The sequence below is a fragment of the Amblyomma maculatum genome, chromosome 6 (assembly GCF_055883805.1).
Source record: "Amblyomma maculatum isolate TAMU_Amacu chromosome 6, ASM5588380v1, whole genome shotgun sequence".
NCBI lineage: Eukaryota > Metazoa > Arthropoda > Arachnida > Ixodida > Ixodidae > Amblyomma > Amblyomma maculatum.
Genome location: NC_139349.1, coordinates 33911112 through 33938988, shown reverse-complemented (window position 1 = coordinate 33938988; position 27877 = coordinate 33911112). Strand labels below are relative to the sequence as shown.

The following is a 27877-nucleotide window of genomic DNA, read 5'->3' as shown; positions in this document are numbered from 1 at the left end:
TCAAAGCTGTGCGCGCGGGTGTTCCGTCGCGAGCGGCGCGCACTTCGCGGTGACGTCGACACCGTTCACGTTTTAAACATGAGCATTCTCGAACAGGCGGTGTCCTTTCGTCAGTATTGGTTTTCGGAAGTAGCTCTCAAGACATTCGATTGCCTTAAAACTGCAGAAAATGAGAGCCGAGATGCTTCTAGCCGTACAACGCGAACGCAACCCGACCGCGCCAGCCTACTCAGATTACTCGGGGCCGCCGTTGGCGGCGCTGAACGCTGCGCTCCACTAGCGCCTCCTGGCCACTGCAGGTTGCCAATATCGTCAGGCGGTTTATCAACGTTAGAGTTGCCAGCAGATGCTCAATGTTGCGTAGCCGACCCGGCTCCGCACGCGAAAAGTGATCGTGAGACGCCCCCTGGCAGGGGCCCCCCTCACAGTTCGATATATCAAATCTTCTGCTGAACGGGAATTCGATAAACGCGAACGCCACTCCCTCTTATGCTGCTGTATGGAGTTTTCGAGGAGGTATTTTGGAGAGTCATTTATAGGCAATAATTCGATATATCCGGAATCGACCGTATAACGAAGATTCTGTGAATGCGGTAGCCTACAAATCCTAGAAAATTGCTGCAGGAAATGCGCTGTCAGGATTACATTGGTTCTAGCACACTCTGGAAACTCGGGCGATCCACGTTAGGATTCTAGCTGGTCTAACAAATTCCCATTTGTTCCCGGTCAGTTCCAAGTTGGATCCTCCTGGAACTCAAGTGGGAATGCTATAATTTTCACCTGGTAATGAGGAGGTGGATAGATGGGCTTGAGGCCTAACCAACCGGGCCGACTGCAATCCTCCCCACCACTAATACCGAAATCCCGAACACATTTCATGGGATAGCCAAGGGCTACAACGAAGGAGAATGTTTCAACTGCCTCATTCATGGCCCACTAGAACGCAGGCAACAATGACTGATCCTTAACAGTTCCCGATATGCGGCTGACTCTTGGCCAGCCTCGTGGGCAGCCAACCAAGCCCTACTTTGGGCTATGTTTGGGTGCTGTGCATTGGGTACCGACTAATTTCCAACCATTCGCCGATAGTTGGCTAAAATTCTTTGCCCAGCTATTACCCAGCGTGATTGTTACCCAATCAAGGGCCAGATTTATGTCTGCATTGGCTGTCCGAGAATACTGCTGTGAGCTCTGCTCAGCCGTTTACTAACTTTCGGCCGTCGACCAATTTTGTTGGGCAAAACTAGGTTGGACAAAGGAAGTCACTCCCAAATGGGAGTAACGACCTTACATGACCACCTAAATGTATGTATGTATAGCTTTATTAAGGAGCCGGCAAACGACGGGTTAAAGCGTCGTGACGCTGGTCAACACCAGCGTCACGACGCTTTATTGGTGTTGATCCGTGGGGTACGCCTTTCGCGTCTTTACAGAATTTCTGCGTGCGCCAGCGAAAACCATGCGAGCGAGTGGATACACCCGTGGACTTCGTGGAACAAGAAAAACGACTGTCTCGACAAAATGTTTGACTTTGTGAAAACACCGGCTCGTACGACGGCGGTAACTTCGTCGAGGTGTGCCGTGTACTACAAGACCACTGCTTCGCGTTGAATTCCCTGACATCGGTGCCGGCCATGTGAAGTGCGGTCTTAAGTTTTGCGACAGGTGAAGAAATTAAAACGTACTAAGTCATGAATGTGTTTTAATTTTTGGCAAGAAAGCGAGGCCAAGAGCCACACGTGCGTGAGGGTGTCGATGACCGGCGTGCTGTTTTTAGAGGTGAGCACATTGCGACGTGTCTGTTCGCTTAGCTAACGCTGTCACCTCCTCCGACTTGCAAGTGACATGTGTCAGCGCTACGCCGACTACGCCGACCAAAGCGCCCGTTTAGGCATTGTCTACCTTGACCATCGAACGCTGACGCCGCTATCCGACACCGCGCCCAGCCAAGGCTAAAACGAACTTTCTCACGGCCGTCGCCGCAGCACACGAAACCACAGAGCAAGATCACGTGAGGAGAGAGGGTAAGTCGTCTCTGACGTGTGTGTGACTGGTGTACGTGCCGGTACCAGGGATTCAACCGTGGGAAGAACGATGTAAAGGTGTGAAATGTGAAGACCCAGAGACTGAGAGTCAGTCGAAGCTGGACCGAGCGATCGAGCGGACGCGGACATCCACCTAATTTCCTAATGCGACCTCAATAAATTAGTTCTTGTTTATTTGAGTGTCTGCTAACACGTTACAACTGTATCAAGCGTTATCGCTGCACATCGCGTTGTTGTGAACCTAGGTTCCATGGGTTATGTGCATTTCATGCAGAGCTACGCATTCGATGCTAAATTTGTAAAACATGCTCTCTGGGTGTGCAGTTTATCCTGCGAGTGCGTGACAGTACTTTCTTTCTCGACCTTCTGTCACCCGGCCAAATTAAGCAACTGCATTTATTCGCTTCGGCAGCTAGAAGTGTACGTTTCGCGGCCATACGAGCTTCGGAATTGGGGAATTTAATGCGCTCGCTGTCTTTTCAAGAAATGTTCTGCCTCAGTGGCAGCTAACAACGGTTTTAACGAGCTGCAAGTCGTTTTTCACGAAATGAGTAACCGGACACTTTTGTTGTCAAGCTGTTGCACGGGTGATGCCTAGTTGCAACACTGAACAGCTAGTGTTATGTCCCGGAGCATCAAAATATCGCTGCAGACTCCATGCGCATACAGGGTTGAACAAAACAAAGTGGGCGTGGACGTATTTACCAGCTTGATAAAACTTTACGGATCCCTTCCAATATACGGCGGGCACCTGACAGCAAACCTGAAACTGCGCGAGCCGACGAGCGCCGATGCCACCCGTGACCTTCGACATGACGGAAGAGTGTTGTTGTTGTTGTGCATGTTGTTGTGGCTGTAAGAAGAAGGAAACGAAAATGCACGGGCCTGCTACTGGCTCTGTAGCTGAGCCACCTCCTCTGCCTCGTTCAGACAGAAGAGAAATTAGAGAAGAAAAGAAAGAGGGAAGGAAAGACGCGCGCCGCAACAACAGCCGTCGTCCACCACCGAAGCGTTGGCGGGTGCAATGACAGCCTACAACAGATAAAAATTCGGTGGCAGGCTAGACCCCGCCGCAAGCGGCGGTGACCTACCTGCTCATGTACCTGCCCCAGCCCCATCAGGAGAGGCGGGACGATGCTCGCGCCATCTGGTAGTACGACCTCAGTGAATACCTCCTATAGACAGTTTACAGCGAGTAGTTCAACTCTTCCCTAACAGGTGGCGCCACTAGGACGGCCGTCATTGCTGGCCTTCGGAAAGCATCGGCGCGCAGTGCTAACTGCTGCTGTGTATCTTGTGTGAGAATACCAGCTGACTTTTAAACAGCGCTGCTTTGATGCAGGTGTCATCTGTATTATCGAAGTATTCTGCGAGGAAGTAGAGCTAATGACCCTGTTGTTTATTGGCGGAAGAACAGAAGACGCTTTCTACATAAGGTGCACATCATGGCCTAGGCAACCGTTTTTCTGGGAGATGTATCACGAGTTCATGTTCCTTTCTGGGACAAGAAGCGCCTGTGAATTGAAGAGAATGGCTATACCTCACGCCCCAGCTCGTTTTAGCACCGGCAGTAGCCATGGCAATGCGAGAACGACCCTGACGTTTTCTCAGGAATTGCATATTGAGTCTTTGCACTGCTGCCGAGTTTTTTTCGCAGGGCGTTAAGAGGTACCTTGACGTTGCTATTAATGTCTATGCAGTTATACGAATTGATTGCGCAGAGAAGGAAAGTTAGTGTGGGCATGTAAGTGAATCTGTTTACTTTATTTAGGTACTATTCCCTAGGATATATGGGATCGAATCTCGGCCTCGGCGGCTGCTTTTCGCTGGAGCCAAAAACCCAGGCGCCCGTGTTTTGTGCGATATCAGTACACATTAAAGAACCCCAAGGGGATGGGAATCTCCGCAGTCCTCCACTCATTCAGCAGTCCTGAGTCGCTTTGGGACGTAACACCGCACGAACAAAACCAAACTTTAATTAGACAAGTACTGCTGAAATACATGTAATAACTGCTGCTTTTATGAAACTAATGCACGGGCCAATGATGAAATTTACCATGATAAGATTTTTTTATATCCCCGCTTGCTTGGGCGTTCTGTGCTGTGCGTTCTGAATTCCGGTGCAGTTTCCAGTCACCTTCGCCCGAGCGCAGGTGAACGCCGCTGAGCGCCTGATGCGGCCTTCAAGCAGCGTAATAGTCTTTTGAAGCCAGGACGTTTACAGGAGATAAAATTATATCTTATCAATTGTCGGGGATTACACGCGCGTCCATATTGAGCAGTAAGTATTGTGCACAATGCTAAATGAACATTTATAATGCGTCTCAGCCAGCACGGTCTGAACATGCGTTCGTCCTCTGCACAAGAGAATAAGAAAAAAGTTTGAGGGGACAATCAGTTTGTAATCTATTCAGTTTTACATAAAATGTTTTCCACTGAGAGCGCAAGAGAGGGAATTGGTAAAAAAAAAATAAAAAAAAAATGAGTCGACGGCTGACGGTTTGTCGAAACGTTCTAGCCAATGCAGATAGTTAGGAGGATGCAATAAATGAAATATGTGGTTCAATTAAACATTTTTTAGCACCTACACACACACTATGAGCATTCACAGGAAGTTTTTCGGCTGTCTACAAGCTCGTTGCCCCCAGCGACAGCGGGTACGCCGCACCGTGCAGCCGAGTACTAGCGCGCCGAAAGCCGTCAAACCAGAAGGCCCGAAGGCCAGCGATGGCGGAAGGGTCACATGATCAAATATGGCAGCGCCCATGCGCTCGCGCTGTAAAGAAACGCGCTCTCCCTCGAGACCGGCCGTGTCTGTATAAGGTTTTACGGTTTTATGTATTATTTGATGTGCGGCGACATCTGTCAGAAAAGTCGCGCACTAACATCAATATTTTTTTTGCTGCCATAAAATATACATTTATGAACATTTTTTGTACTGTCAAATTCGTTTTAAATACATTTTTAATAATAAATTATTAACAACAGTAACAAAATGTTTGCCAATTATTATACGGTTTGTAGCGCCCTCACTAAATTGAAGCGGTGCTTTCTAACTTGCTGTCGTCGTGGCCTTATGGGAGGACGGGCGGCAGCCTTTGGGTGTTTTCGGTGTTGGTGTTAGGGCTCCGGCCAAAACTATTGGACACCGATTTCGCCTCAAGCTGCTCACAATGGAGGCCAGAAGAGCGGAGTTAGAGCGGAAGCGCCAGAAGCTAGAGCAGCTACGTATGGAACGGCTAAAGAAGAAAGAGGAAAAGGAGAAGAAAGACAGCAGGTTGAATGACGTAAGCCGTGGTTTTTCTCCCATCACTACTGATGCACTGAGGATGCTTGATGCGCTGCGCCGAAGGTGTGTCTTCGTTGTAACGCTGCCGAAAGGAACTCTAAAGTAGCCAGGACACGCGGCCTCGCGTGACTTCGCGGGGGTCACATGGGATCGTGTGGTTCAGCACCACCTTGATTGACATCTGTAATTACAGTCGGTGTGGTTGCCCCTTTACTTCAGCCAAATGCTCGCCATTGGCACTCAGTCGCTGTCTCACGGCACGACCGATGTTGTTTCGCAGGTGGACGACGGCTTGAAGTCGAAATCGGAGCAATCCTTTGACCCTGACGAGCTGTTGTCGTCGCTTGGAATAACGTTGACGAGAGGTGAGCGCTGTCCAACGCCCTGACTCTGCGCGCCGATGTAGCGGCAGCTGTGAAGGGGCGAGTGTAATGTTGGCGCACTCGGCGCGCCTTCCAGATTTGAGCGTGAGTAGCGTGTCCACTCCGCCGACGGGCTCACCAAATGCCGGCAGCAATGCTTCTAGCCTGGATCATCAGTCCCTGCCAGGGCAGCAGCAACAGCAGCAGCAGGCACCGACCAAAGCGCAGAAGTGAGTGCGTTCTGTCAAACTCTCACAGCGGGCGCCGATGACTCAGAATAGCAACCTAGGCATAAAGTTCTGTTCCTAAGGTTTGCGGGGCTCTTAAGATTACAACTGGAAAATTGGCATGCACGAAATAAATTATTTCTGGGTTTATAGTGTGCTATGAAATTACTTTGTCGAAAGAAAAGTTATTTAAAAAAAATTGACACTCCTAGTTGGAGTCATCAGTTGCATTTTTATGGCACATAATGCACAGGTGTCTGGCGTGACGAATGTCATGGCCTTACTGGCACAGTTATTTAAATTGTTCTTTTCAGGGTGTCTTGATATGCATTGTTTCGTACGTCTGCATAAATATGACATTGCACAATATCATTGGGCAAATAAAATGTTGTTTGTTTGGCCTTTTCCTGGCCTGTAATTCATGTGCACAAAATATAAGGAATTTCACATTGCGTGGCTCTTCCCGTCCTCGTTTCATTTTCTTTTTTGTTTGGCAACTTTTGTGAACATTGGAAGTTGTCATCCTAAACGTTTTTTTTTTTTTCAGCGGTATCAGGCACTAAGTTTAACTTCTAGCGTCCAGATCCTCTGGACTTGCATCAAGCTCTGTCGTATCAAACACTAAAAGAATTTTATGAAACGGCTATTCCCATCTCAGACTTTTGTCTTTCACCAGGAAACCGAAGCTAAGCATCTGCACTGTACACCAGACCAACATACCTCCCCGAGAGAATGTCACATACAACAAACAGACCCAGACCGTGCCATCTGGAGAGAGAGATGGTAAGTGTTCAGAGTGTTGCTGGGCCTTCATGTGTTCGCTTTCTCTGCCCCTTGTGCAATTTCTAGTGTACCAGTGGGCATTCCCGCTGTATTTCATGGTCTTGCTGCCCTCACCTCTTAAGCTGCTTGGGCACACAGTTGGGATGCTCTAGCTACTTGTTCTTGCTGTTTGCACGTCATCTACTGCAGTAGGACTGGAGCACTGGCTAATGGAAGCAGAGAAAGTGTACTGTTTTTGCAAACCTCCCAGGCTTCGAGGTGTACTGGGCAGTCACTTAGTGTCACTCAACATCCTAACATTGTATTATAAGATTTTCTTTCCTCTCTAATGCTTGAAGCACTAGGAATATAAATAGATCTGGCTTGCACCACACAGTGGGGAGCCTGGTGGCAAATTGTGGTGTGTTATATATGTCACGACCATGACTTCGACCAGTTGCCTGGAACTCCAAGCCAAAGTTTATCACTGCTAAGGTTCTGTCTGCATTGAAGGCTTAATACAGTGCTACATTTTTATATATTTATTTAGCATATATTTTTCACCTGGTATAGCAAAAGTGCTGTACGATGTCATTGCTTATCGCTTCTTTTGCTACTGGAAAAAAAATCACAACATTTGGAGGGAGGGGGTCGTTAAATTTTTTGTCCAAAAAACAATTAGGTTTAATGTTTAACAAAGTGCATTGATATGAATCCAGAATAAGTGTACTTTTTTAAAAATGATTTAAAATATGTGTTTGCTTCAAAATTTTTCATGTCTGATCATTAAATTTTGTTGCATAATCAAGGTTTTTAAATAAAAAAAAGGAACAAAGTTCAAATATATGCTTGTGTCCTAAAGAAAAACATTTACGTAAACTTTGGAATATTAGTGTCCTTTTTTTTTTTTTTCCAGTAGGCACTCTAGGTTTGGTTTGTGGGGTTTAACGTCCCAAAGTGACTCAGGCTATAAGAGACGCCGAAGTGAAGGACTCCGGAAATTTCGACCACCTGGGGTTCTTTAACGTGCACTGACATCGCACAGCATACGTGCGCCTTGCTTTTCGCCTTCATCGAAAAGCGGCCGCCGAGGCCGGGATTCAATCCTACGTCCTTGGACACAGTAGTCGAGCGCCGTAACCACTGCACCACCTCAGCGGGGCACTAGGCACTTTAGCTGGGAAGTGGTACAACTGTAAAGTGACAAGCAGTAAAATAAAATTTTATGAGAAAAATAGGGAAGACAAAGGAGCAATATACAACAGTATGTTCAGTCTACAATGATTTGATTGAGCTCCACCGCAGTGGTGCAGTAGCTAGGGGGCTCAACTTCTGTGCCAGAGGATGCGAGATCAAATCCCAGCGCGGTGGCCACTTTTCGATAGAGGTGAAAAGCAAGGCGCTCGATTGTTGTGTGATGTCAGTCACGTTAAACAACCCTAGGTGGTCGAAATTTGTGGTGCACTTCACTATGGTGACCCTCATAACCAAGGTTGGCTTGGGACATTAAACCCAAAAATTTAAACCAAAAACCAAACCAGTGATTTGATTGGAAGAGCAGTAAAGTCACTAGTCATTTATTAACCTTGAAACTTTATCTCGATGACCACGCACAGCTTCAACTCGCAGTTTATTCTGATCGGAAATACTACAGGTAAAACACGCATGATGGCTTTAGTCGCAAAATTTACCGTAGACGCAGTTGAATCACAAGATCTGTAGCGTTTCAGGGTGCATTCCACTCTGGCCATGATGGCCATTTTAACTTCTGTTGTTCACTGTTTTTCACACGTTCAAAAACCACTGCCACGCTGAAAAAAGACAGACTGAAAAGAAAATTAAACTGGGGCTATCTAGTTTCGAGGCAAACGGTTCATGTTGTTCAGCAATTGTGTGGAAGCGTTTGAAATGATTGTTTGCACCCAATACCAGGCTAATGATGGTGCGGTTATAAATTAGAATTAAAGGCCCCAGGGTGTCTGAAATTAGTCTGTACACCCCTCTACAATGGCTCTTTCTCTCCGTCACCTCACCTGGTCCTCCTTTGACCCTTCCCTCACAGCGCTCTTCGGAAAATCTACTTGCGTGGGAAAGATCTATGCTGCTTTGTCTCCCAAACACCACATTTTTTGTTGGAAAAAGAATGTTGCTAAAGTTCTATTTAATTGAGTCTAGGCAAACCAAGATTCTAAGCCAACACCCAATATTGAAGGCCCCTCCTTAACAAAAAAAATGTTACTTCAAAGTAAGCTGGCCGGAAAAACAGTTGAGAACAACAGCAGGGACAGCATGCAAATGACACTTATTTTACACGGAGCTCCACTCACCCACTCGTCGCCATCATTCCTGATCTCCTTGTCAATTTCCACCTGGTAAAGTCAAGTACATTTCGTGCCATTGGAAATGCTGAAATTTTGGAATTTTAATTTTCACGAGCTGTCGTATTGTATGATACGAAAAAAATCCTCAAACTAAAGCCAACCTAAGGGTTTCATATCTCGCATTGTTATTACTATTATTTTCACGAGTTGTCGTGGTTGTATGATACAAAATCCTCAAACCAAAGCCAACCTAAGAGTTTCATATCTCGCATTGTTAAAAAAGAACTATCTGCCCAGGTTTTAATAAATATAGTAGGTGAATAACACTCGTTAACCCTTTGGCTGTTTTTGCCGTACGGGTACTGTGCTAAACGCATAGCATTTAAAACATTTTTACACAGGGGGGGGGTGAATTTTTTTCTGAATATTCGACAGTCAAAGTGTAAAGATTTCTTATTCTATTTATTATATTGCAATAAACAGTGCTGCAGTCATTATTTTAAACCAGTTTCACTAGTCATTTAAGTATGCAGCTGCATACATAAAGAGCCACTGAGACAGTAGCTGGGACTGTAATGATTCTGCTATTACACGAGGTCATTGCCATAAAAAAAGTCTGTTTGCAGTAATACATCTCAGACTTTAGTTTATGAATCACCCTACTATTACCTTTTTTTTTTTTTAATTTATTTTTTTCTAATCCACTGGAGCCCCACTGCACTGTCTTGAAAAGTTTTATTTAAAAACAATATAAGCACATTCACTTGTCTTGCCTCGACAAGTCTTGATCCATTTTTTGCGAAAAACCTGATGCAGTCCCTTTTTGGAGCTCTGCCTAAGTGCTATTTCCGTGCTGTGCAATGTTCTTTCGAAATGTCTTCATGGATCCCTCTTATCAAGGCTAGCCTGGTTACGCAAAAACGTTTAATCTTGCTATTCTCTGGTACAACAGCTTGAGTAGATGCTGAAGGACATTTTAGCAGGCATGTAGGCACTTCTTATTTTTTTTTTACTTTATGGGCATGTGTGCAATTGACATGGTTGCATTTGTTGGTCGTGCCTTCTTGGGCAAAATGCTGAAGGGGGGGGGGGGGGGGAGTGTTGAGATTCATCAAGGTTGAAGCCCACTAGTGTACATTTCTTTCCATCTCTTCTAGCATCTAAGTACTTTTTTTTTAGTTAACCCTTATCACAACCTTTTAAAACTCCAACCTCTATAAGGTGATCTCTGTGCTCGCTTTCATTCTAGGTCCAGTTCTATACCTTTCACCTTTTTTTCTTTTGCATTGACTTCATTTGAGTGTGTAGCCATCTGCCTTTGGGGACTGACATTTTTAATATATTTGGATAGCTTTGCCATTTTTTTATTCTTTTATTTCAGATTTGTAAGGATAGCTCTATGGACTCTCTCTCTCTCTCCCTCTCTGCACCAAAGGGCATTACCCTAGCAGGATACCATGACTAAAATATTCTGTATTATTCTGCTACATAAGGATAGGGTGATTTAGTTTTGTCAGGATGTCAGTGCCTTCATGAGAAAAAGATGGGAGAGGGACAGGACTGCATGCTATCACAGTCTCCCTCATCTTGGATGAGGCAAGAAAGATTTAGGCTGTTTATCATTTCAGCTGTTTTGAAAGAAACTTTCTTTTATGGAATGTACTGCAGCCCATGCATCTGTGTTTTTGGCTATTACTATTTTTGTGTTCAGTTTTGTTTCACTTTCTTTGTCCCATTCCATACTCGGCTTTTAACTACAGTTAGAGTAATGTGCCAGAGACATTCACAATGGTTTGGATGTTTGGAGCGTTTAGACCAGTATACTGGTTTTCCATGGCAATTTGAATAATCTGTCCCCCTCTCCACATGACTGGAAATTGATGCTCTTGATCGAAGGGGCGCCTTCCCTGCCTATGATCAAAGAACTCTGTTCCCTACAGTTCTATTCTCGACCACATCTCTTTTGGCAATATGATACAGCAATGGTGTTTTCTGGCCAAAAGCAGTGCTCTTTAAGGCTGTATCATTAGGAAGCTCATTAGGGTAAAAGGTACAGTGTTGTCTCGTCGTTCCCGGCACCAAAAATGTATCACCAGGCCAGAATTGACTCCACTGTTGGTCCGGTGACCACCTTCAGATCCCTCAGGGAAACATCTAACCATGAGCCAGATGACTGAAAGCATGACGGAGCTTCATGTAAAGATCAACGGTTTCTAAGGCTGTCTCTTTGCCAACACATAGGATACACAGTTAGATGTCTTTATGAACTTTTAAGCTTGAAAGGCTTTTAGCACCTGTTGTCATTGAGCTGCCGATGCGAACGTGGCACTGAACTGGAGAACATGAAGGCAAACCTAAACGGAGTTTTTTGGATCACCCTGTGGAGTCTATATGCCGCACTGCTGTTGGAGCAGCACATGCGTTAACTAGAATTGTAAAGTCACACAAAACTATCTCACTTCTCAGTCTGCACATGTAGAGGCAAAAGTTAGGTGCTCTTGACTGCAGTATGTCTTCGCTTCAGTTCATTTCATGCTTGCATCTACTATGGACAGCCAGATTGACTGATTTTCTTTTATCAGGTTTCACAGGCGACTTTGACATTCATCCGTATTTTTCGAGCTTGCTTTCAGTATGTGCGGGGTAAGCATAATGCTGCTGGTTAGTTCTTTACTGTGTGCAGCAGACATTTTCGGGAAATAAATGTCCTGGGTGACTCTATGGCAACCTTTGTATTCCACACTGACATGTAAACCTGTGTGCTAATTATTGTGGTACAAGTGGTTTGAGGTAATGATGAGTGGAGACACTAGTTCACTTGTGGGCCAGAAAGCGGTGCAGTGGGAATAAGCCTCGCACATGTCCAAATGCATCCGCATGTGCGTGCCTTGCGTGTCCAATATGCATACATGCTGCCATACCACACACAGACATCTCTCCATTCTTTCTTGCTCTTTCTCTCTCTCCCTTAACTGCTGCCTGAAGGCTCTTTAACATCCTCACCTAGAGAGCATGGACATTTTTTCAAGACCCGAAAAGGTTTGTCCCTACGATAGCTTATGGGCCTTTACAGACATTTTTCGCTGGGGCTCTGCATTGAGAATTGAATGGTTTTAATGACCCTCTTCATTTTGCTGTGTTTCTTGTGCTGTTTGTCTCTGTCTGCTAGCTACAGAGGAGTGTTTACTCTTTTAGGGGAGATTTTACCTCCTGTGCTCAAAATGTTCCATGTCATGGGGCCATCTCTTGCAAAGACCACTGCTGAAAGGAAGAAAACTTGAAAAAAGCTATGGTAGCTTTTTCTTTCCTTTCATTGACTTTATTCATTAACAGGATCATCACAAAGTTAAAGGCCAGCTTGCAGCAAGGGCATCTTTGTCACACTGATAAACTGATTAAGGCTTCAGGCTGTTAGGGTGGCAATAGGACTTTGCCGTAATATAGTGCACTTGTTTTCCGCTTTTCACAAGTAATTATAACCTCGAGTACAAGAAATCAAAAGTTCAAATAACGGGTTTTATCTTTTGTTTTCCCAGTGGCATCTGTCCTAGCACATTTTTCCTAATGTGGTAAAGTTTGAAGAGTTTTACTGGCAGCAGTAGTAGTATTAGTATTTATTATCTTTTCGTTGCTTTTCCTTTGGTATTAATAGCTATTCTTCTTGGTTTTTACATGGGGTGAATATTTTTCTTTTTGTTCACAGCATCAGAGCCAGCGGGAAAATCTGGTATGAACTCAACAGCCTTTTTTTTTTTTAACTCCCTTTGTTTCGGTACTGCTCACTCATGTAGTGCATTGTTTTTAAAGAGGTGGAGGTTCTGTTTTAGCTTCATTTACGGTGAACATTGGGAACACAAGCAACGGTCTTTTCTTGCCTTTTCATTGTTAACTGCCAAGTGCCTGTTCATTCGCATAATTTTCTTGCACCAAAATTTACTGACAATAGATTCTGCACTAACGTGGCAAGTGTTGTGGCAGACTGTCGAAAAATTCCCATCATTGTACATCAACTTGTGCAGTCTTTGGTGACCACAGTGGGTAAGATTTGAGCTAGTTGGTTTGGCATAGTTGAGACAAATGCTGAAGAAAACAAGGACGTGCTTGTAGCGTGCACAGGCATCCGGAAATAAGAATGCTGGCTCATGTGGGAATACATTCTTGTAATCTTTCACACAGTGTCGTTTAAAGGTTGAGTTGCTTGCATGTCTGGCCGTGTGCTGTTGCATGTTATGGCTTAAATGCATACTGTGGAGTGTATGTTATTGTTGTCAATTTCACTTCCATTTTTCAATGTACCCTGTCTGTTTCACTGTTCTCGTAGTGTACGTAACACCGCCTACAAAGAGCAAGATTGACACAGAGACTAGATGCGACCTGCCAGGTACATTACACTAAGTGGCCTGCACTGGCATTATGTTATTAGGGAGTGCAAGCCAGGGCCCATATTCCGAGTTTGCATCATTATCGAAGTTTCGCTATCTCACGTGACCTAGAGTCATCTGATATGAGGAAATGCCGGAACATGATTTTGCCACCTCTTTTGGTTCCGTAGTGGCAACACCCAGTTCTGGTGTTTTGACCAATCAGATCACTTGAGGTCACGTGAGATAGCGACATTTTGATAACGAGGCAAACTCTGAATACAGGTCCTGATTTGCTACCTCTACACCAATTGGGAACGTCCGTTTAGTGTCATAATTCCAAGGCGTTATGCAGCTGTCTGGTACTGTAGAGTTGGCAGCAGCTGTGCATTACATTACAGCAACACTTAGTTATAATTGCACTACTACTGAGTACTACTAAGTTGCACTAAAATAAGGCCATTATTTAGCAGCATTGCATAATGTTTATGCCGCAGTGCTATCAAATTACCTCTTAAAGAAATTTTAATGGCCCTGAATTTTTTTCTCTCTCCAAATATGTTCATTAGAAAATGCTAGAAAAGTGTTCTTTTAAATTATTAGACATCCAAAGGGTAAATGCAAAATCATAATTCATAACATAATTTATAAAAATCATAAGTGAATTGTATAGGACAAAACTTTAGGCAAAGTCTGGCTAACGTCTGTAAAGTCGATATGGTTATCCATAAAGGTGAAAGTGCACTTCAGCAATGTTTTCACCTACAAAAGCAAACCTTACTAACTAAGGCTTGTGAAACAGTTCCTTAATGTTCAAGGACGCGTAAATGCAGTCGCAGGAGCTTGTTGGTATTCTTGTAGACAAGCAAGAAAGTGATTGATGCACATGTAGAATTTACTACCTCTTTTGTGGGTTGTCCGCTTTAGCTCAAGGTTGTTTGCTCAAGATGAATTCCTTAACAGGTTTATTCATTTTCACAGAGTCATTGGCTTGACTGTATAGTGCTATGCAAGGGGTGAGAAGGGAAAAGAAAGGGTATTATTATTTCTTTTCCAAGTCTTAGCTACATAATTTAGGTACACTGCAAATACCTTAAAACCTGAGCGACAACTTGAATTTTTCAAAAAAGCGAGGGTGAAAAGTTGACCCGTGTCTTATATAACAGTCATATGTGGAGAAACTAGAGGACTCTGCAACAATGGGCAGCTGAAGTTACTAGTAGCTTTGATTGCTGTCGTCAGTAGTGCGACATAGCGACGGTGTGGCAACACTAAGTGGCTACATGAACCATTCAGAGGTCAAACAGAAGTATATCGAGTGGATGTCAGGCAACAACACAGCTGGATGTTCACAGTGTCCACTGCTGCCGACTGTGTTGTATGGTTAGGTCTCCCTCTTTGAAGGTATAATGCGCAAATATTATCGGAAATGTGACATCAGACACACACTGGATGATACGAAGGATGATTCACTGTGGAATATGTGAAGCAAGAAGCATTCGTCATCCAGTTCAAGTTCAGATGACTCCTAGTAATGCTTGTACTCTTCCTATTATTCTGGCATGTAATATGTATAGGCAGCATTTAAATGTAGATGAAAATAGTGTCATCAGTATGTTTCCCATGCAGTTTTTTTTATTATTACTATTGTAACTGGAAAGTTGAGGGGTTGACATATGGCTGCATCTGACACGTATACGAGTTTTTATGAGAGTAGCGAAAGTACTGCAAACATAACCATTACTAACTATTTAGGCAGCACAAGAAATGAGTAATCAGAAACTGGTACTTAAAGAAGTGCTGCCTGTTAAACAGCAGTTGAAGTTTTACGCTGAATAAACGAGGTCTTCATTGTCATAACTAAAGCCAAACTATCTGCTGTCATCGTGACGGTCACTGCGGCTGCCGGTGCTAAGGAGTTTGCTATTCCTGCTAGGTTGTGCATACTACACTCATCAATCTCGCACTCAGATTCGCCACTTCATAAAAGTGTTACCAGTTAGTTCGATACCTAAGGTTCACTCCTCGGACTGTATAGGTCATGGCCTAACAATGGATCACGGGTATTTGTAGGTTTAATATAGCATGCAATATCTGTAGGTCACCGAGATGGTGCCTCTAAAAATAGGCATGCTGTGGAACATTTTAATTTATGCTTTTCTTGAGAATTGTAATTATATGCACCTGCAAAAAAAAAAGGCATTGAACAGACACCACCACCTTTTGCCTGTAATAATAACAGCACGCACAGGACCATCTCGGTGTTGTAAGGTATTTTGGCGTAGCAACCATTTCTAAGTGCAGGCGTAGAATTTTTTCCAATGGATGGTAGCGCTCTAAGTTTCGTTTCCACCATTCTTTTCGACTATAGCATGATTCGTGTTAGTTCTGCATGTCCTGTCTGGCTTAAAGCATCGAAAGTGAAACTTCACTCCTTAGAATGCATGAACGGAACTGTACTGGACTTTTGTCTTATCAGTCAGAAGGCAGTGTTGATGAAATATGCTAGTAATGACGTTTGTGCTCATTTTTCTCAAGACAGAGGCAAGGAGTGTGCTCTCATTTTTTACGTTATGAATGTATCAAGCTGCAGATATACTTAAAGAGTAGAACATCACTTGAATGTTTGCCTTGAACTTTTGTAGTGGGAAATGTGAAATGTTCATTAGCATCTAAAGTAGGTATTTCGCAGGATTTATTTGTCCTTTAGGTCTGGGTTGGTAGTTCAGATTCTTTTTAAACGTTAATTTAACTGATGTTTGAGCTAACAGTTAGCCATGAGTGTTCAGTGATTTTAAGTAATTTTTCTCCGGTTTTGTTTTCTTCCTTTCTGCTGCTGTTGCTGCTGGCCACCCAAAGCACATCCCCTGGATTACTACGGTAAGTGTTACATCAGCCGTAGCATATTCTTATCTAGTGCTGATTACTGAGGCTGGGTGCATAAAAAGCGAAGCATGTATGAATATACTTCCCTCCTCTTCCCCCATGTAAATGGTGCCATGGCAAACCTTGGGGAATGTCTTTTGTTCTTCCTTCTTCTGTTTGCTGCTTAGTAGGGCAGTTCACCCCGAGCTGTATGCAAAAATGGGCAGTCATGTCGGCATAACGAGGGCCACTGTAAAAACAAAAGTGGAGGAGACACTTTATTTCCAGCATGTGATACCAGGGTTTTCAGTCCTCTGGTGAACACCACAGCCAAGTAAGTCAGAAGACGGAAGGGGAGGGCTTATAGTGTGGGGTTGCATAGAAGCAGGACAGAGCAAAAGGCACTGTTCAAGGGTTGCTGATATACAGCAGTAGTTGGAGCATCAGGTATCAGCTTAGTATGGTAGTAGACCTAAGCTCACCAAAGTATAATTTCGAATTAAACCTGGCATTCGTCGACTTCAAGCTGCTTTCTTCTAATGCAGAACTACTGATGTTCGTACCTCAAGAACACTGCTGCTGTTGTTGCTACCAGGAATATTTATATTGACATCTTAATGGGAGTAGGATGCACGGATGAATCTAGAACGAATGGGAGTAGGATTTTATTTCTGTCCCTTTTCGATATCATTTACGGGTGCCGAGATCACTTTGCTGGGTGTCACTCAAACCGCACACTGTCATCCTGAGGTACCTGTTTCCAGCGTTAGAAAGTTCATCTATATGCATACATATATATATTTTAGTTTCTTTGGTCGTGTCATACAGAGCACGTTCTCAGTGGAATTGCTTTTGGGATGAAAGAGATGTGTTAAATTCTAATCTCTTACTCCACAAAGAAATGGTGCATCCTCTGCTATAAGTACATAGCTAAGCATGCCCTTTGTGCATGTCTCAAGAGTTTATGAAGAGGGTTAAGAGGGCTGCCTTCTTCACTAGCCATTATAGCATGGACAGGGGGCCACAGGTGTACAGAAGCAAAGCCCAGACCATTGTTTTGGCCGTGGCAGTAATGGCAGGTGTATTTGTAAAGGTGGATGTGTGGACAACAGATAAAATGGCACTGGTGTGGATGGATATCTCCTGGCACTCTGTGCCTTGTGGCGGTGTGGACGTGCCTTTGGAGACGCTGAAGGATATGCCTGCAGCACGCATGGCCTCTCATTAGTATGCCTTCTTCTTGAGATCATGTTGCTGCATACATCTACTCTTGTACGGGGCACCATGTGTGTGTGTACTGCAGCGCAGCTTTCATTACAAAATGATTTCCAGCCACTTAGTTCATGGTTCACAAACTAAGATGCTTAGTGTGTGAAAAATTGACTGCCTGAAATGTTTGTTAGTTCAAAGAGGAAAAAACTGAATGCTCCAAACACACACACATGGAGAAAGCTTGATGTGTGGGTACGCTCTTTCATGGCTTGGTCCATTTTGCACTACATGTAACATAGGTAAAGTAATTTAGGTCATGTTATACATAATGCTGGACATTTGTTAGTCTTATAAGGCCTTCTCACATAAAGAATAGATACCATCTGTTTTTGTTAGATGTGTTCTCCTGAACCAAACATGGTTTCTTTTTTCTTGTTCTCCTTTAGGATAGCCAGGTAACATTGAATTTTTCATTGATCATCTTTGTACAAAATTTCAAGGGAACTTTGACTCTTGTTTTAATCTTCCTGGTAGTCAGCTACGGCACATGTATACTGGAATGTTTCCTTCAAGCACTCTGTGAGTGCATTCATCTAAATGCGGATATTATTGGTTTTCGAAGCTGCCTCTTGGTGCACGGCTTTGTCCTTGATGCCGTGCTGTACAGCCGTGGTCAAGGCCTCTAGTCACCAGCAAGGCCAGGATAATTAGTGGATTTTGACATTATTCATGGAAGTTTCTGTTGCAACCACATACTCTTTTTTTTTTTTTCTTTTTTTCAATGGTATTATGCTTTCAGATGTTATTAAGACTACCAGAATGATTAGAATGTGAATACAGTAACGAGTCGTTAATTTGACCCGCTTAATTCGGAAAAATGGATGATTCAGATACCTTGCCCAGCCCTGTGAAAGGTATGCACCTTTTTATGACATGAAACTTCATTAATTTAAAGGAATGTGGCTGTTTTTTTTTATAATTTGGATAGATGACTGTGCTCATGTGGGCACTAAGCACCAGAGGTGGAATGCTGATAATGATGGTGAATAAGCAGCTTGGAGGTCTGGGACGAATGGTGTATTATCGTGAAGCTTCTAAGCATTTTATGTTAAACACCTTTCTTTTTCTTTGTTTTTATTTATTCGTATATTTTTTTTTAATTTTGTGTGTGTGTGTGTGTGTGCGTGCGTGCGTGCGTGCGTGTGACATGTACGCATGTAGTCACTTGGCAGAATGAAAATAGAAAATAGAAGCAAAGCACAACTCTGTGTCGGCTGGAGAGGCTGCCTTCGTTAACACATGAGAGCTTTCCCGCAGAGCATTGTACTAGATCCTTTCTTCTCGCTTCGCAGGATTCAAAAGTTTCTACCACTGGAGATTAGGGGCCTTAGCTAATATAGCCACAAGTCTGCAGGCCACGTGGCTTGCTTTTCAGCCATGCAACTATGGCACCTTTGACGCCCTAAATTTTTGTAGGGTGAGGAGAACCATCATCCAAATAGTCCTTTTTATGGATGCTGTGTGGCCCAAAAGCAAACCAGCTGACCAGGAGACTAGAGCAAACCTTGCAGCACACCACTAGACAAAAGCTGTCGCACGTTATCTTTGTTGTTGGCCACCCTCGATTTTGCCATGGCACTGTTTCTGCCCTTTTTAATTGCTCGCAACCTCAAAATTATCGGCCGGTGCATTTTTCTGCCACTGAGTAGGCCGGTTGTTTGTTTGTTATGCACCCCTTTTTCTGTGTGTGCACGTGCTAGTGTAGACACAGCTAGGATCTGGCCTCCGTTTCCTTCCTTGCCAAGTATTTCCCTTAAGCCTTAGCTTGGGCATGGGTGTTCAGTATGTTGCTGTGCTTGCTCTTGCACCTTGTCCAAAGCAGCATAGCAGCAAAGGCCTTGCATATCTACGAGGTCCCCTCAGTGGCCATGCCGAATCCAGCAGTAGACATGGGAAATAGCTTTTCAAGATGCTCCTTTGCCTCAGGCTCTTGGGCAGGTCCTCATCATCTGTCGTCTTGATGCGAACGCTATCTGGTGCCTGTCATGCAAAGGAGTTTTGCATGGCTACCTGCTGTGTCACTCTCTGCCTAGTAATGTCTCCCACGCCAGCTCAAGCCCACCTGCTTTCTTCTCTGTTATGCTGGTCAGTCGTGCCAAGTTTTGAGATATTGATTCTTAAATTCTTTGAAAGAAAAGTGTACTGTGTACTTAGTTAAGGAGAAGCTCGGGACATCATAGTGGACCCTGTTTAAACCTGGTGCTAAATAATTAGAAAGGCATTTGAAAAGTTGTGAACACGCGCAGTTTGTTTCGAATAATTTTAAACACACACTATTTGATTAACTTGGGTATGAGGATATTCGCAGACCCCTACTGTTTGCCTCCTTACCTTCCGGGCAGGGCATTGCATACAGTAGCGGAGGACACGTGAAGCTTATAGGTTATATTTGAAGTCATTTCCAAAAACAGCTTTTAAAAAGAGGGGAAGAAGGGGAGGTGGGGGGGTTGCATGTGAAGCCATCTGGGATATCCAAATCTGTTTCAAACCTACTTGCTCACGGCTGGCAGCAGCAGTATGGTTGGCAGTTCAACAGTGTGGGCACACTTCAGGCCATATTTTGATGAACTTGGCAACAACTGACTGGTATATTCTTTTCTACACACTGTGTCGCATGCAAGTGCACTTTAGGAACCTGCACCACTGCTGTGCTGCTGTTTTCCTTTTTTTTTTTTTTAGGGGTTGTCATATTGTTATTGTGTTGTTATCACTATTATTTTTCGGCTGCGTTTTTTTACCTCTCTGCAAGTAAGTTAGCGCACCCTTCCTGAAGCTGGCCAGTGTTCATCTCGGATGAGAAAGAAAAAGAAGGAAAGATATGTGCAGGGTGTAAACGTAGCATGGGGCTGTTTTAATTTATACAAACTGTTTCTTGTTGCTTGCTTGCTGCTCGCCTTTGGGCACTTGTGTTGGTGTGCGCAGTTGTCTCTAACCTTTTCTTTCATTTTTCTTTTTGTCTTTTTTGAGTGACTGCTTGTTTTGTTTTTGTGTTTTGTTCCTTGGCCATTTTTCTGCACTTTGCTTGAATAGAAACGGACCACCACCGACATCTCAGTATCTGCGATATGTGCCCCTTTCACTTCTTTTGCCCCCAGAACTGGTGCTGCATTAGAGGCATGCACTGCTGTTTATCAGAGCCTGCCACACTCCTTCTTTTCCTTCTGGGGTGTCCTCTCACCTTGAACCAGTTTTTCTTTCTCTCTGGCACCACAGATTTAATAGTTGATTGGTCACCGGTCAGAGTGTTTGCAGAGTGTATTTTAGCCAACAACTGGCATTTATGTGCTATCTGTAAGCAAGAAAACCAATTTGTTTCTTCTTTTTTTCTTCTATTTTTGTTTTTTTATATACAGAGTGGGGAGGTTTGTACAGTATTCTGTAAAATTAAATGGTTACAGTATTCTGTAAAATTGAATGGCTGAGCAGAATTCGTGTATAATGTGCTGATCCATAAATGTTAGCACGCTGTAACAATGGTTCACATAGTCTGAGGCCATCTGACTGAACCATGCCTGCTTCATGGCCTTGGTTATTTAATTCTCTAGGCATTGCTTTCGTGGGTTGACTGTTGAATTGCCTTGTTTATGCCAGACGTAGATTATAGTAGTATTATTTTTATGTAAACACTGGTCAATAACTTCATTTATGCGCCACTGGCTTAACGATGCCATCAAATGTCTGGCAAGTATGAGAATACAAGGAGTGATGTGCTGGCTTCCTAAGACTTCAGAAGTTGGATACTTTTTATCCCTGCTGTTCTTACTCCTCCCACTGTGATTCAAAACTGGCATATAAAACTATATTTCCCACTCTTTTTGTTCTTCTCCCAACCCTTCCAAAAGTGATACATTGGGATGAAGGTACGTTGCTGATCTTCTTTTCTGTGCCCCAGGCTCGTTGCATTTTGTGGTCGGTGGGGAAGGGGGGGGGGGGGGGGGGGGGGGGGCAGTAACGTTTGTCACACTCATTCTTTTTTGGGGGGCTCCATTGTCATCATTGTTCTTTCATTCTCTCTCGTCATCATCAGCAGCGATCGTCTTATGCCATCATCCGCAATCCGTTACTTCTGTCGCTTACTTTGCTGTGCAGTGCGCCTGCTCTTTAGTACACGGCTTCCCTTTACAGCGATCTCATGCTCAGCTGCGATCTCACTGCTCAGCTTGCTCACTCGTGTGCTCACTGCTGTCAGTCTGGGCCCCTGCCTGACCACCTCTTTTTCATTTTGCTCTTCCGCTTCGCCTTTTCATTTCAAATTCTTCCTACACGCAAAAGCTGTCACATTGCTTTGACCAGCAGTTCGAGATTTCAGTCTATAAACTTTGCAGCAGTAAGCGAACTTGCTTAGATATCGAGAAGGGGTCCTGCACACAGCTGTTGTTTTTCCTGGCATTTTTGCGAGGCAGGAATGGTTCATGTGCTAGGTGCTGATAATGTAGGAATGGTTTAATGGTGCTTAGAAAGTGCTAGCTTGAATGCCTAGTATTTTTGCACGAAAAAATTCTACTAACAGAAAAATTTTTACTGGCTTGGCCAAGTCCCCAAATTGCAGAGATCTCTTTTTTCAGTTTAAGATAGCAGGGAGATGGCTTTATCATGCCTTGTCCTTAAGGGCATGGCCAAGCTTGAATGAATCACCAACTTGATGAAACTTCTAGCGAACTAGTGTGCAGAACTTCTTATGTCCTTTTGCCTAGATATCTCTTTTTGATGGCACTTGCTTGGGAAAGGCTGCCTGTGGGTTCAGGCAACCAGCATTCTCTCTTTCATGGCGTTGCTGGCTAAGAATAAGCTATCTTATGAAGTCTTCTCGTTCATTTGAAATATTCAGAGTGAAGAGCGCATACCTTGTTGTTTATTTGCATGACGACAGCAGTGTGACAGTGACAAAGTCGGGCTTTTATGAATTCTCTAATTTGCTCAGTGGCCCCTGACTTCTTTTCACTGGAGCAAAAAAGGCAACTGTGACCGCTCCGCGAGTGTCTTTTTTTTTTTTTTAATTTTTTTCCTGTGAGTGTGTGGTTTTAATGTCTGGGGCCATTCCACCACCTTGACACGTGTCTTCTTGCATCTTTCTTTTTTTTTTTTTTCTGTTCTTTCCATTCCTTTTTTCCACACCCGACAAAAAACTCACAAAGACGACGGTCACTTTGTTTTTCCTACCGCAATAGAATGGGATGACGAGTTCCAAGGTAGGTTCCAACTGGCCAGCACGCCATTCTTGTGCTATTCTTATTTTCCATTCTCGAGTTAATGTGAGCCCGTGCCTTGCTTCTTTCAGCTTTCTTTCCTCTTGGCTTGACCTCCTTTCTTGTCTTGGTTCGTCTTGTCTCGACTAGTGCTCTGTGTTGCTTTTTGTCATGCAGTGCCACCTGCATGCTGCCGCTCTAAAGTGTTCTCTCCAACAGAGAGGTCTTTCTTGTCTGATGTAATTTCCCCCTCCCACTCTCCTCCATGCTTACATTGTAGCATCACCCTGCTTGTGTGGCTCTACTTGTAACCATTTCTCTGCTTTCTTAACGAACTCCTGTGACTCCATTGCTCGTTGCTCTGCCTTGTGGCTTGCACTGATGTCTTTGTGCATGGTCTTCTTGTGCATGCCTCTAACAGTTTCATTGCGCCAAGTCTCTTTGTGTCACCCGGCATTAGTTTCTCTCCTCCATCTTGAGCTGTGCCCTTCAGTCAAGTGTTTTCCTCTGCAGCAGTTATAATGAGCCTCATTTCAGTTCGTGGCCTCGCTGGCCCTTTAAAGCTGGTCCCTTCCTAGGAAGGTTGCGTTAAGTTACTCTGCCAAGGTGTCACATAATCTCTGTGCGCATTGCGCCCTATTACGTTATGCAAGACAGGCTTTTGGTATCCAGTGCCGTGCCACGCTTGTATAGACAGTGGAGCCCTTGCAATCTGCATTGCCTGTGCGTCCGTGGCTTGGAGGTGCTGTTGATACTATTTTCCACTGGGCCTATTCACTGCTGTTGCTGCTGCTGCCTTGGGCTCTCCGAAGGTGGATCTTCTGTTTGGAAGCCCGGGTCTGGGTCGCTGAGCACTAGTTTTCGAATAACCAGGGATAGCTGGTTGTCTTTCTTGCATCCTAAAGAAAGCATTTGTTGTCTGTACATAATGCAGCGTAGCACTCTCAACGTGCTAGTCAACGTGCATAGATGTCAACGTGCATAGATTGCATATTTGTTTATTCCTCAAATGCTTTTGCGAAGGAGTTTTACACGTGGGTGGGCATTTATTACAGAATTACTTTTTCAACAAAACGCTCGCAATGGTCACAATTTCAGGTTATGGCAGCAGCAGCAGTTATGACAGCAAATTCTTCAGAGAAAATCACTGGCATTAGCTGCATTGCCTGTCCAGTCTTTGTTACCATAAAGCGCGTTAAAAAATTTAGAGGTGTATGAATTGTGGTTTCAGCCAGTGTTAAATGTATGAATTGAGCATCAATTTTCTTCACGGCTAAGGTGTTGGTACGGTGGTAGGCTGTTATCCATGGGCACTTTTTACTGGCTGTGTGTGTGCGTGCCTCTTAAGGCATATGGAGGTTAGATAAAGTATAGTGTGCACATAAATTGGACAAAATCAACCACTCGAAGCTCACTAACATATAGCCTAGTTTCATACTTTTTGAGCTGCGAGATCTCCCAGTTGGTATTTTCAGGTTCAGTGGGTTGTGCTCATATTGGTGCAGAAGACAGCAAAATAATGTGTGTCATACTGCAATGTGGAAAATGTGTGGCTCTTGTCATCCTTTGTTCTGGTTTCCTGGTAGGCACGTTGCCTTTCAGTGTTGACCATGAAGGGATTTGATTTAGAATGAGTAGGAGCATAAGGCTGTGCAGGTGGTCATTGTTCTGTGTTATTTGCTTTCATTTTTGTGCGTTGTATGCGCTCAGAAAAGAGCCGCCTGTCTTCTCTCGAAGCAGTGAGTAGGTTTGACCCCGACTACTACGTTGCTGTTCCACAAGAAAAGCAGGCAGGAATTGTGCACGGTAACGATAAGACCACCGCGATTAATGAGAAATGTGAGGTTATGTCAGTGCCAGACATTTTAAGCATTATAGTATATTTGCATGGTATCCTGCATTGTAGGTCAGCTCGTAAGTTAGTTGGCAAAGAATTTCCTCCACTGTGAGGATGATGCTGGATTTTGATATGAAAAAATTAACATTAAATATAATATGTAGTTTTATTCCTTTATATTTCAGAACTTTGACATGTATGAATTAGCAAATGATTTTAAAGTGGGCTAGCCAACTATATAGGCTCCAAGTCACCTTGATGCACTAGAATACACTACTGGCTATCCATAATATGATGACTATTGATAATTATATAGAATGGCAGGGAAAGGGATTGACCACTTTGTTTTCAAACATTAGTCATTGCATTCTTTGCTAAGATCGCTGCCACTGTAGCTCTTCCCCATCCACATACCAATAGCACCAAATGATCCTGTGCACCCAGCTAGAAATATGTGTTCAAATAACCAGGTAGAGCAGGCTCCATGCATTTAAGACTGCCAAGATCAGCTTGTGAAACTTGTGGCCAGGTCAGTACATAGTAAAATAATAACCTTAGAACAAACAGGCCTATCTTTCTCTTTAAATGACATTTCACTGCTGTGTTGTATATGTTTGGTTTTATTATTAATTGTTCAGGAGAGCTTCAACTTGCACTGTAATTATTGTTTATTTTTGCCTGTTTTGTTAAACTACATAGTTTGTATTCCCACCCTGCTAAAATCCCAACACCGGGATTGCAGTATCAATAAATAAATAAATAAATAATAAATAACTTCACTCTCCAGCAAACAGGCACATCCTGATGCACAGGAAGACATAAATAAAACACCATAGAAAGTTCTGAGAACAGTGCTTAGTCTCAAAACAAGCTCACTTTGCCATGAACATGCTAAGTGGCAGCACTGTTCTTTCATGACCTGCAGATAATGCTGAAGTAGTTGAGCAATGAAAGTAAGCAGTCTTGGGCATAAATTGGGCCACATTTTACATGGTTTTGTGCTGCATGTGCAGCAGCAGCAACAGCAGTGGTTGCAGCTGTGGCGGGTAAAGTCACTCTCTTCTTTGTGTGCTCAGACCAGAGAAGTTTGCTGGTGGCGCGAGCATTGGTGCTTTCTCGGGGTGCACTTGTCATTGTTTTGATGTTGCAGTTCCCGTTCACTTATGCTGATTGGTGTCTGTAAGCACCCTGAGGATTGTTTGTTCAGTACTGTGTTGTTTTGATTCTTGTTTTAAACTTGCACTGTTTTTTTTTCTCCTTCTTTCTTTGGCAGCTTCACTAAAGATTAAGTTGTCACTGCTGTCTTGGTTGCTCCATGCATGCCCAGCTTAGATGCATGCCATTGTTTTGCTTTTCTTGATCACTGACTGGGTTTCTAAAGTGTCTTTTCTTCTCTCCAAAAATGCACCCCATGGATCTCTGCAGTTGATGATGGTAAGAGATCATTGTCAAAATACTTCTCGCAGCATGAAAGCCTAAAGAAACGTGTTTGTCAGTGTCAGCAAGCAACGTATCGGGCAAAATGTAGCCTTATTTCAGTTTTGTGATTAGCAAGGCCGCAGGGGCGGTTCACCACCTAGCTTCGTCTTATTGTGTTTTGAGCCGACAGTGGCTCGTAATAGTTTGGGGTTTGCCATGTTGACAAGCCTTTATTGCGCATATATGGAGGACTTGTGCAGCTAGTGATTTCTGTGTTCTTCAGGGTTCTTGTCACAGTGCATTTGGTTTTGCACACTCTTTATTTTTTTTCCTCTATACTGTGCCCACAACATATAGCACCAGCTAGTGCAGTTCACCTTATTATTTTTTTTTTTTCAACAGAACTTGCATTCACCTCTTAGTTGTATGCCTAATGCGAGGCATACTTAGTACAACTACCATAGAAAGTCAAATGCTGTGATTTTGTTTGAGCATGGAGCACCTCTGCTTTGGGGTTTGGTGATGGTTGCTACTTATTCATTGCTTGGAGCAACCAAGGCCAGCATATTTAAAAGCTTATTGCATGTTGGTGGTTAACTGTATTTTTAGGCCTGGGTTAAATATTTGGGGTAAATGTGCGCAGTTAGTGTTTTTGCATGCTGAGTTTGCCAATGATGACAAACTTTCATAAGCAAGAGGTGAAAAAAAAAATTGCTGCTTTTCTTTATCATTCATTATTTCAGCAGTATTGATGCCTTAAGCTCTGTCACCACACTTCACTGTGGTACAGCGCTCCTAGCTCTTGCAACAAAACTGTGTGGCTGTGTGCAAATATACCTTGTTTATCACAGCATTTGGCACTCAACTCTTTTTGTAATCACTAATTGTTTATGGGTGGTAGTCTACTACATAAATATTTTGTATTGTGTAATAACCAGCTATTTTGTTTTGTTTGCAACTGAGTGTATGTGAGCTTAGCTTTTTCATAGACCAATGCTTTTCTCTACGCACAATGCCTTTATTAGATTGCTTCTGCAAGTGTCTGGTATAAGGTCGTGGTGCAACGTGTTGGTGTAGAAATGCGAGCAGACAGTATTTGGATTTGGTATTTAGACAGACTTTGGGGCAACTTGGTGGGCTCGTAGCGAACGCTGTATTGCCATCAACATTGATTTTATTTCATTTCGTTGTGCTGCCATCTGCTGTGCAGTGTACGTCGCCATGATCACTTCAAAATTACACCAAGAAAAGCTGTCCAATCTGGCAAATGGATGAACAGCCTCTGATTAGCACGCGTAATGCAGCGCTGCAAAATTGCAGCACTGGTTGGTCATTCTATGTGGAAAAGGAAGTGCCTTCTTCCATTTTTCACGTTACTTGTCGTAGAAGATAGGCATGTGAAAGAGGCCATCATGGAAGGGGCAAGTTCTGTGCGTGATGAAAGGATGAGGAGAAGGGGCTAGTGGTGGCTATGAGCGGAGTGCCCAACTGAACCTGGGCTGTGCTTGTTCACGGGCAGTGTTGGCTTTTGGGGACGTCCTAGCGGAGGAAGATGGCTCCTCACTCGGAGCAGTGGACGGGGTGCCTGCTCCACCACCACTGCAGGAGCCTCACCACCACAAGGTGACCGGGCTGCCCCACGTCGAGATGGTCCGGCCAGCTCAAACACCTGCCGAGGGGGCTGCTGACGGACACCGGCCGGCCGCAGACCAAGACAAACCTCGGGGTAAGTGCTGTTATTCAAGTGATGTTCGCATCTTTTCATGCTGTTGGTTGCTAGAATGGAATTTCAGGATGTGTCCAAGAAAATGGCTGGCTAGCCAGAAGGCACAGCTTGCCTGCAAAACCACTGTCACAAAAGAAACCTCAATGCCCATTCAGGCCAGCAGCCATCGAATTTTCGGAGGCCATCAACATTTGATGCTGCCGCA

General features: G+C 43.9%; 1 protein-coding gene across 20 annotated transcripts in view; it reads left to right on the top strand.

Moving 5' to 3' along the window:
• Window positions 1–5103: 5103 nt before the first annotated feature.
• The window catches only part of LOC146185460 (cytoplasmic dynein 1 intermediate chain 2-like), a 43033-nt gene continuing 20259 nt past the window's right edge, over window positions 5104–27877 (top strand). The window contains exons 1-9 of one of the 20 annotated variants that reach the window (XM_084606411.1): window positions 5104–5332; window positions 5615–5699; window positions 5794–5926; window positions 6600–6706; window positions 12710–12733; window positions 16227–16247; window positions 21347–21364; window positions 22673–22693; window positions 27466–27672. In XM_084606411.1, the coding sequence (XP_084462537.1) occupies window positions 5219–5332; window positions 5615–5699; window positions 5794–5926; window positions 6600–6706; window positions 12710–12733; window positions 16227–16247; window positions 21347–21364; window positions 22673–22693; window positions 27466–27672 (730 nt within the window). In that variant the 5' untranslated portion in view covers window positions 5104–5218. Of the gene's footprint in view, window positions 5333–5614; window positions 5700–5793; window positions 5927–6599; window positions 6707–12709; window positions 12734–16226; window positions 16248–21346; window positions 21365–22639; window positions 22694–27465; window positions 27673–27877 lie in introns of all 20 variants that reach the window. The other 19 variants (XM_084606410.1, XM_084606407.1, XM_084606417.1 and 16 more) reach the window with 19 other exon arrangements.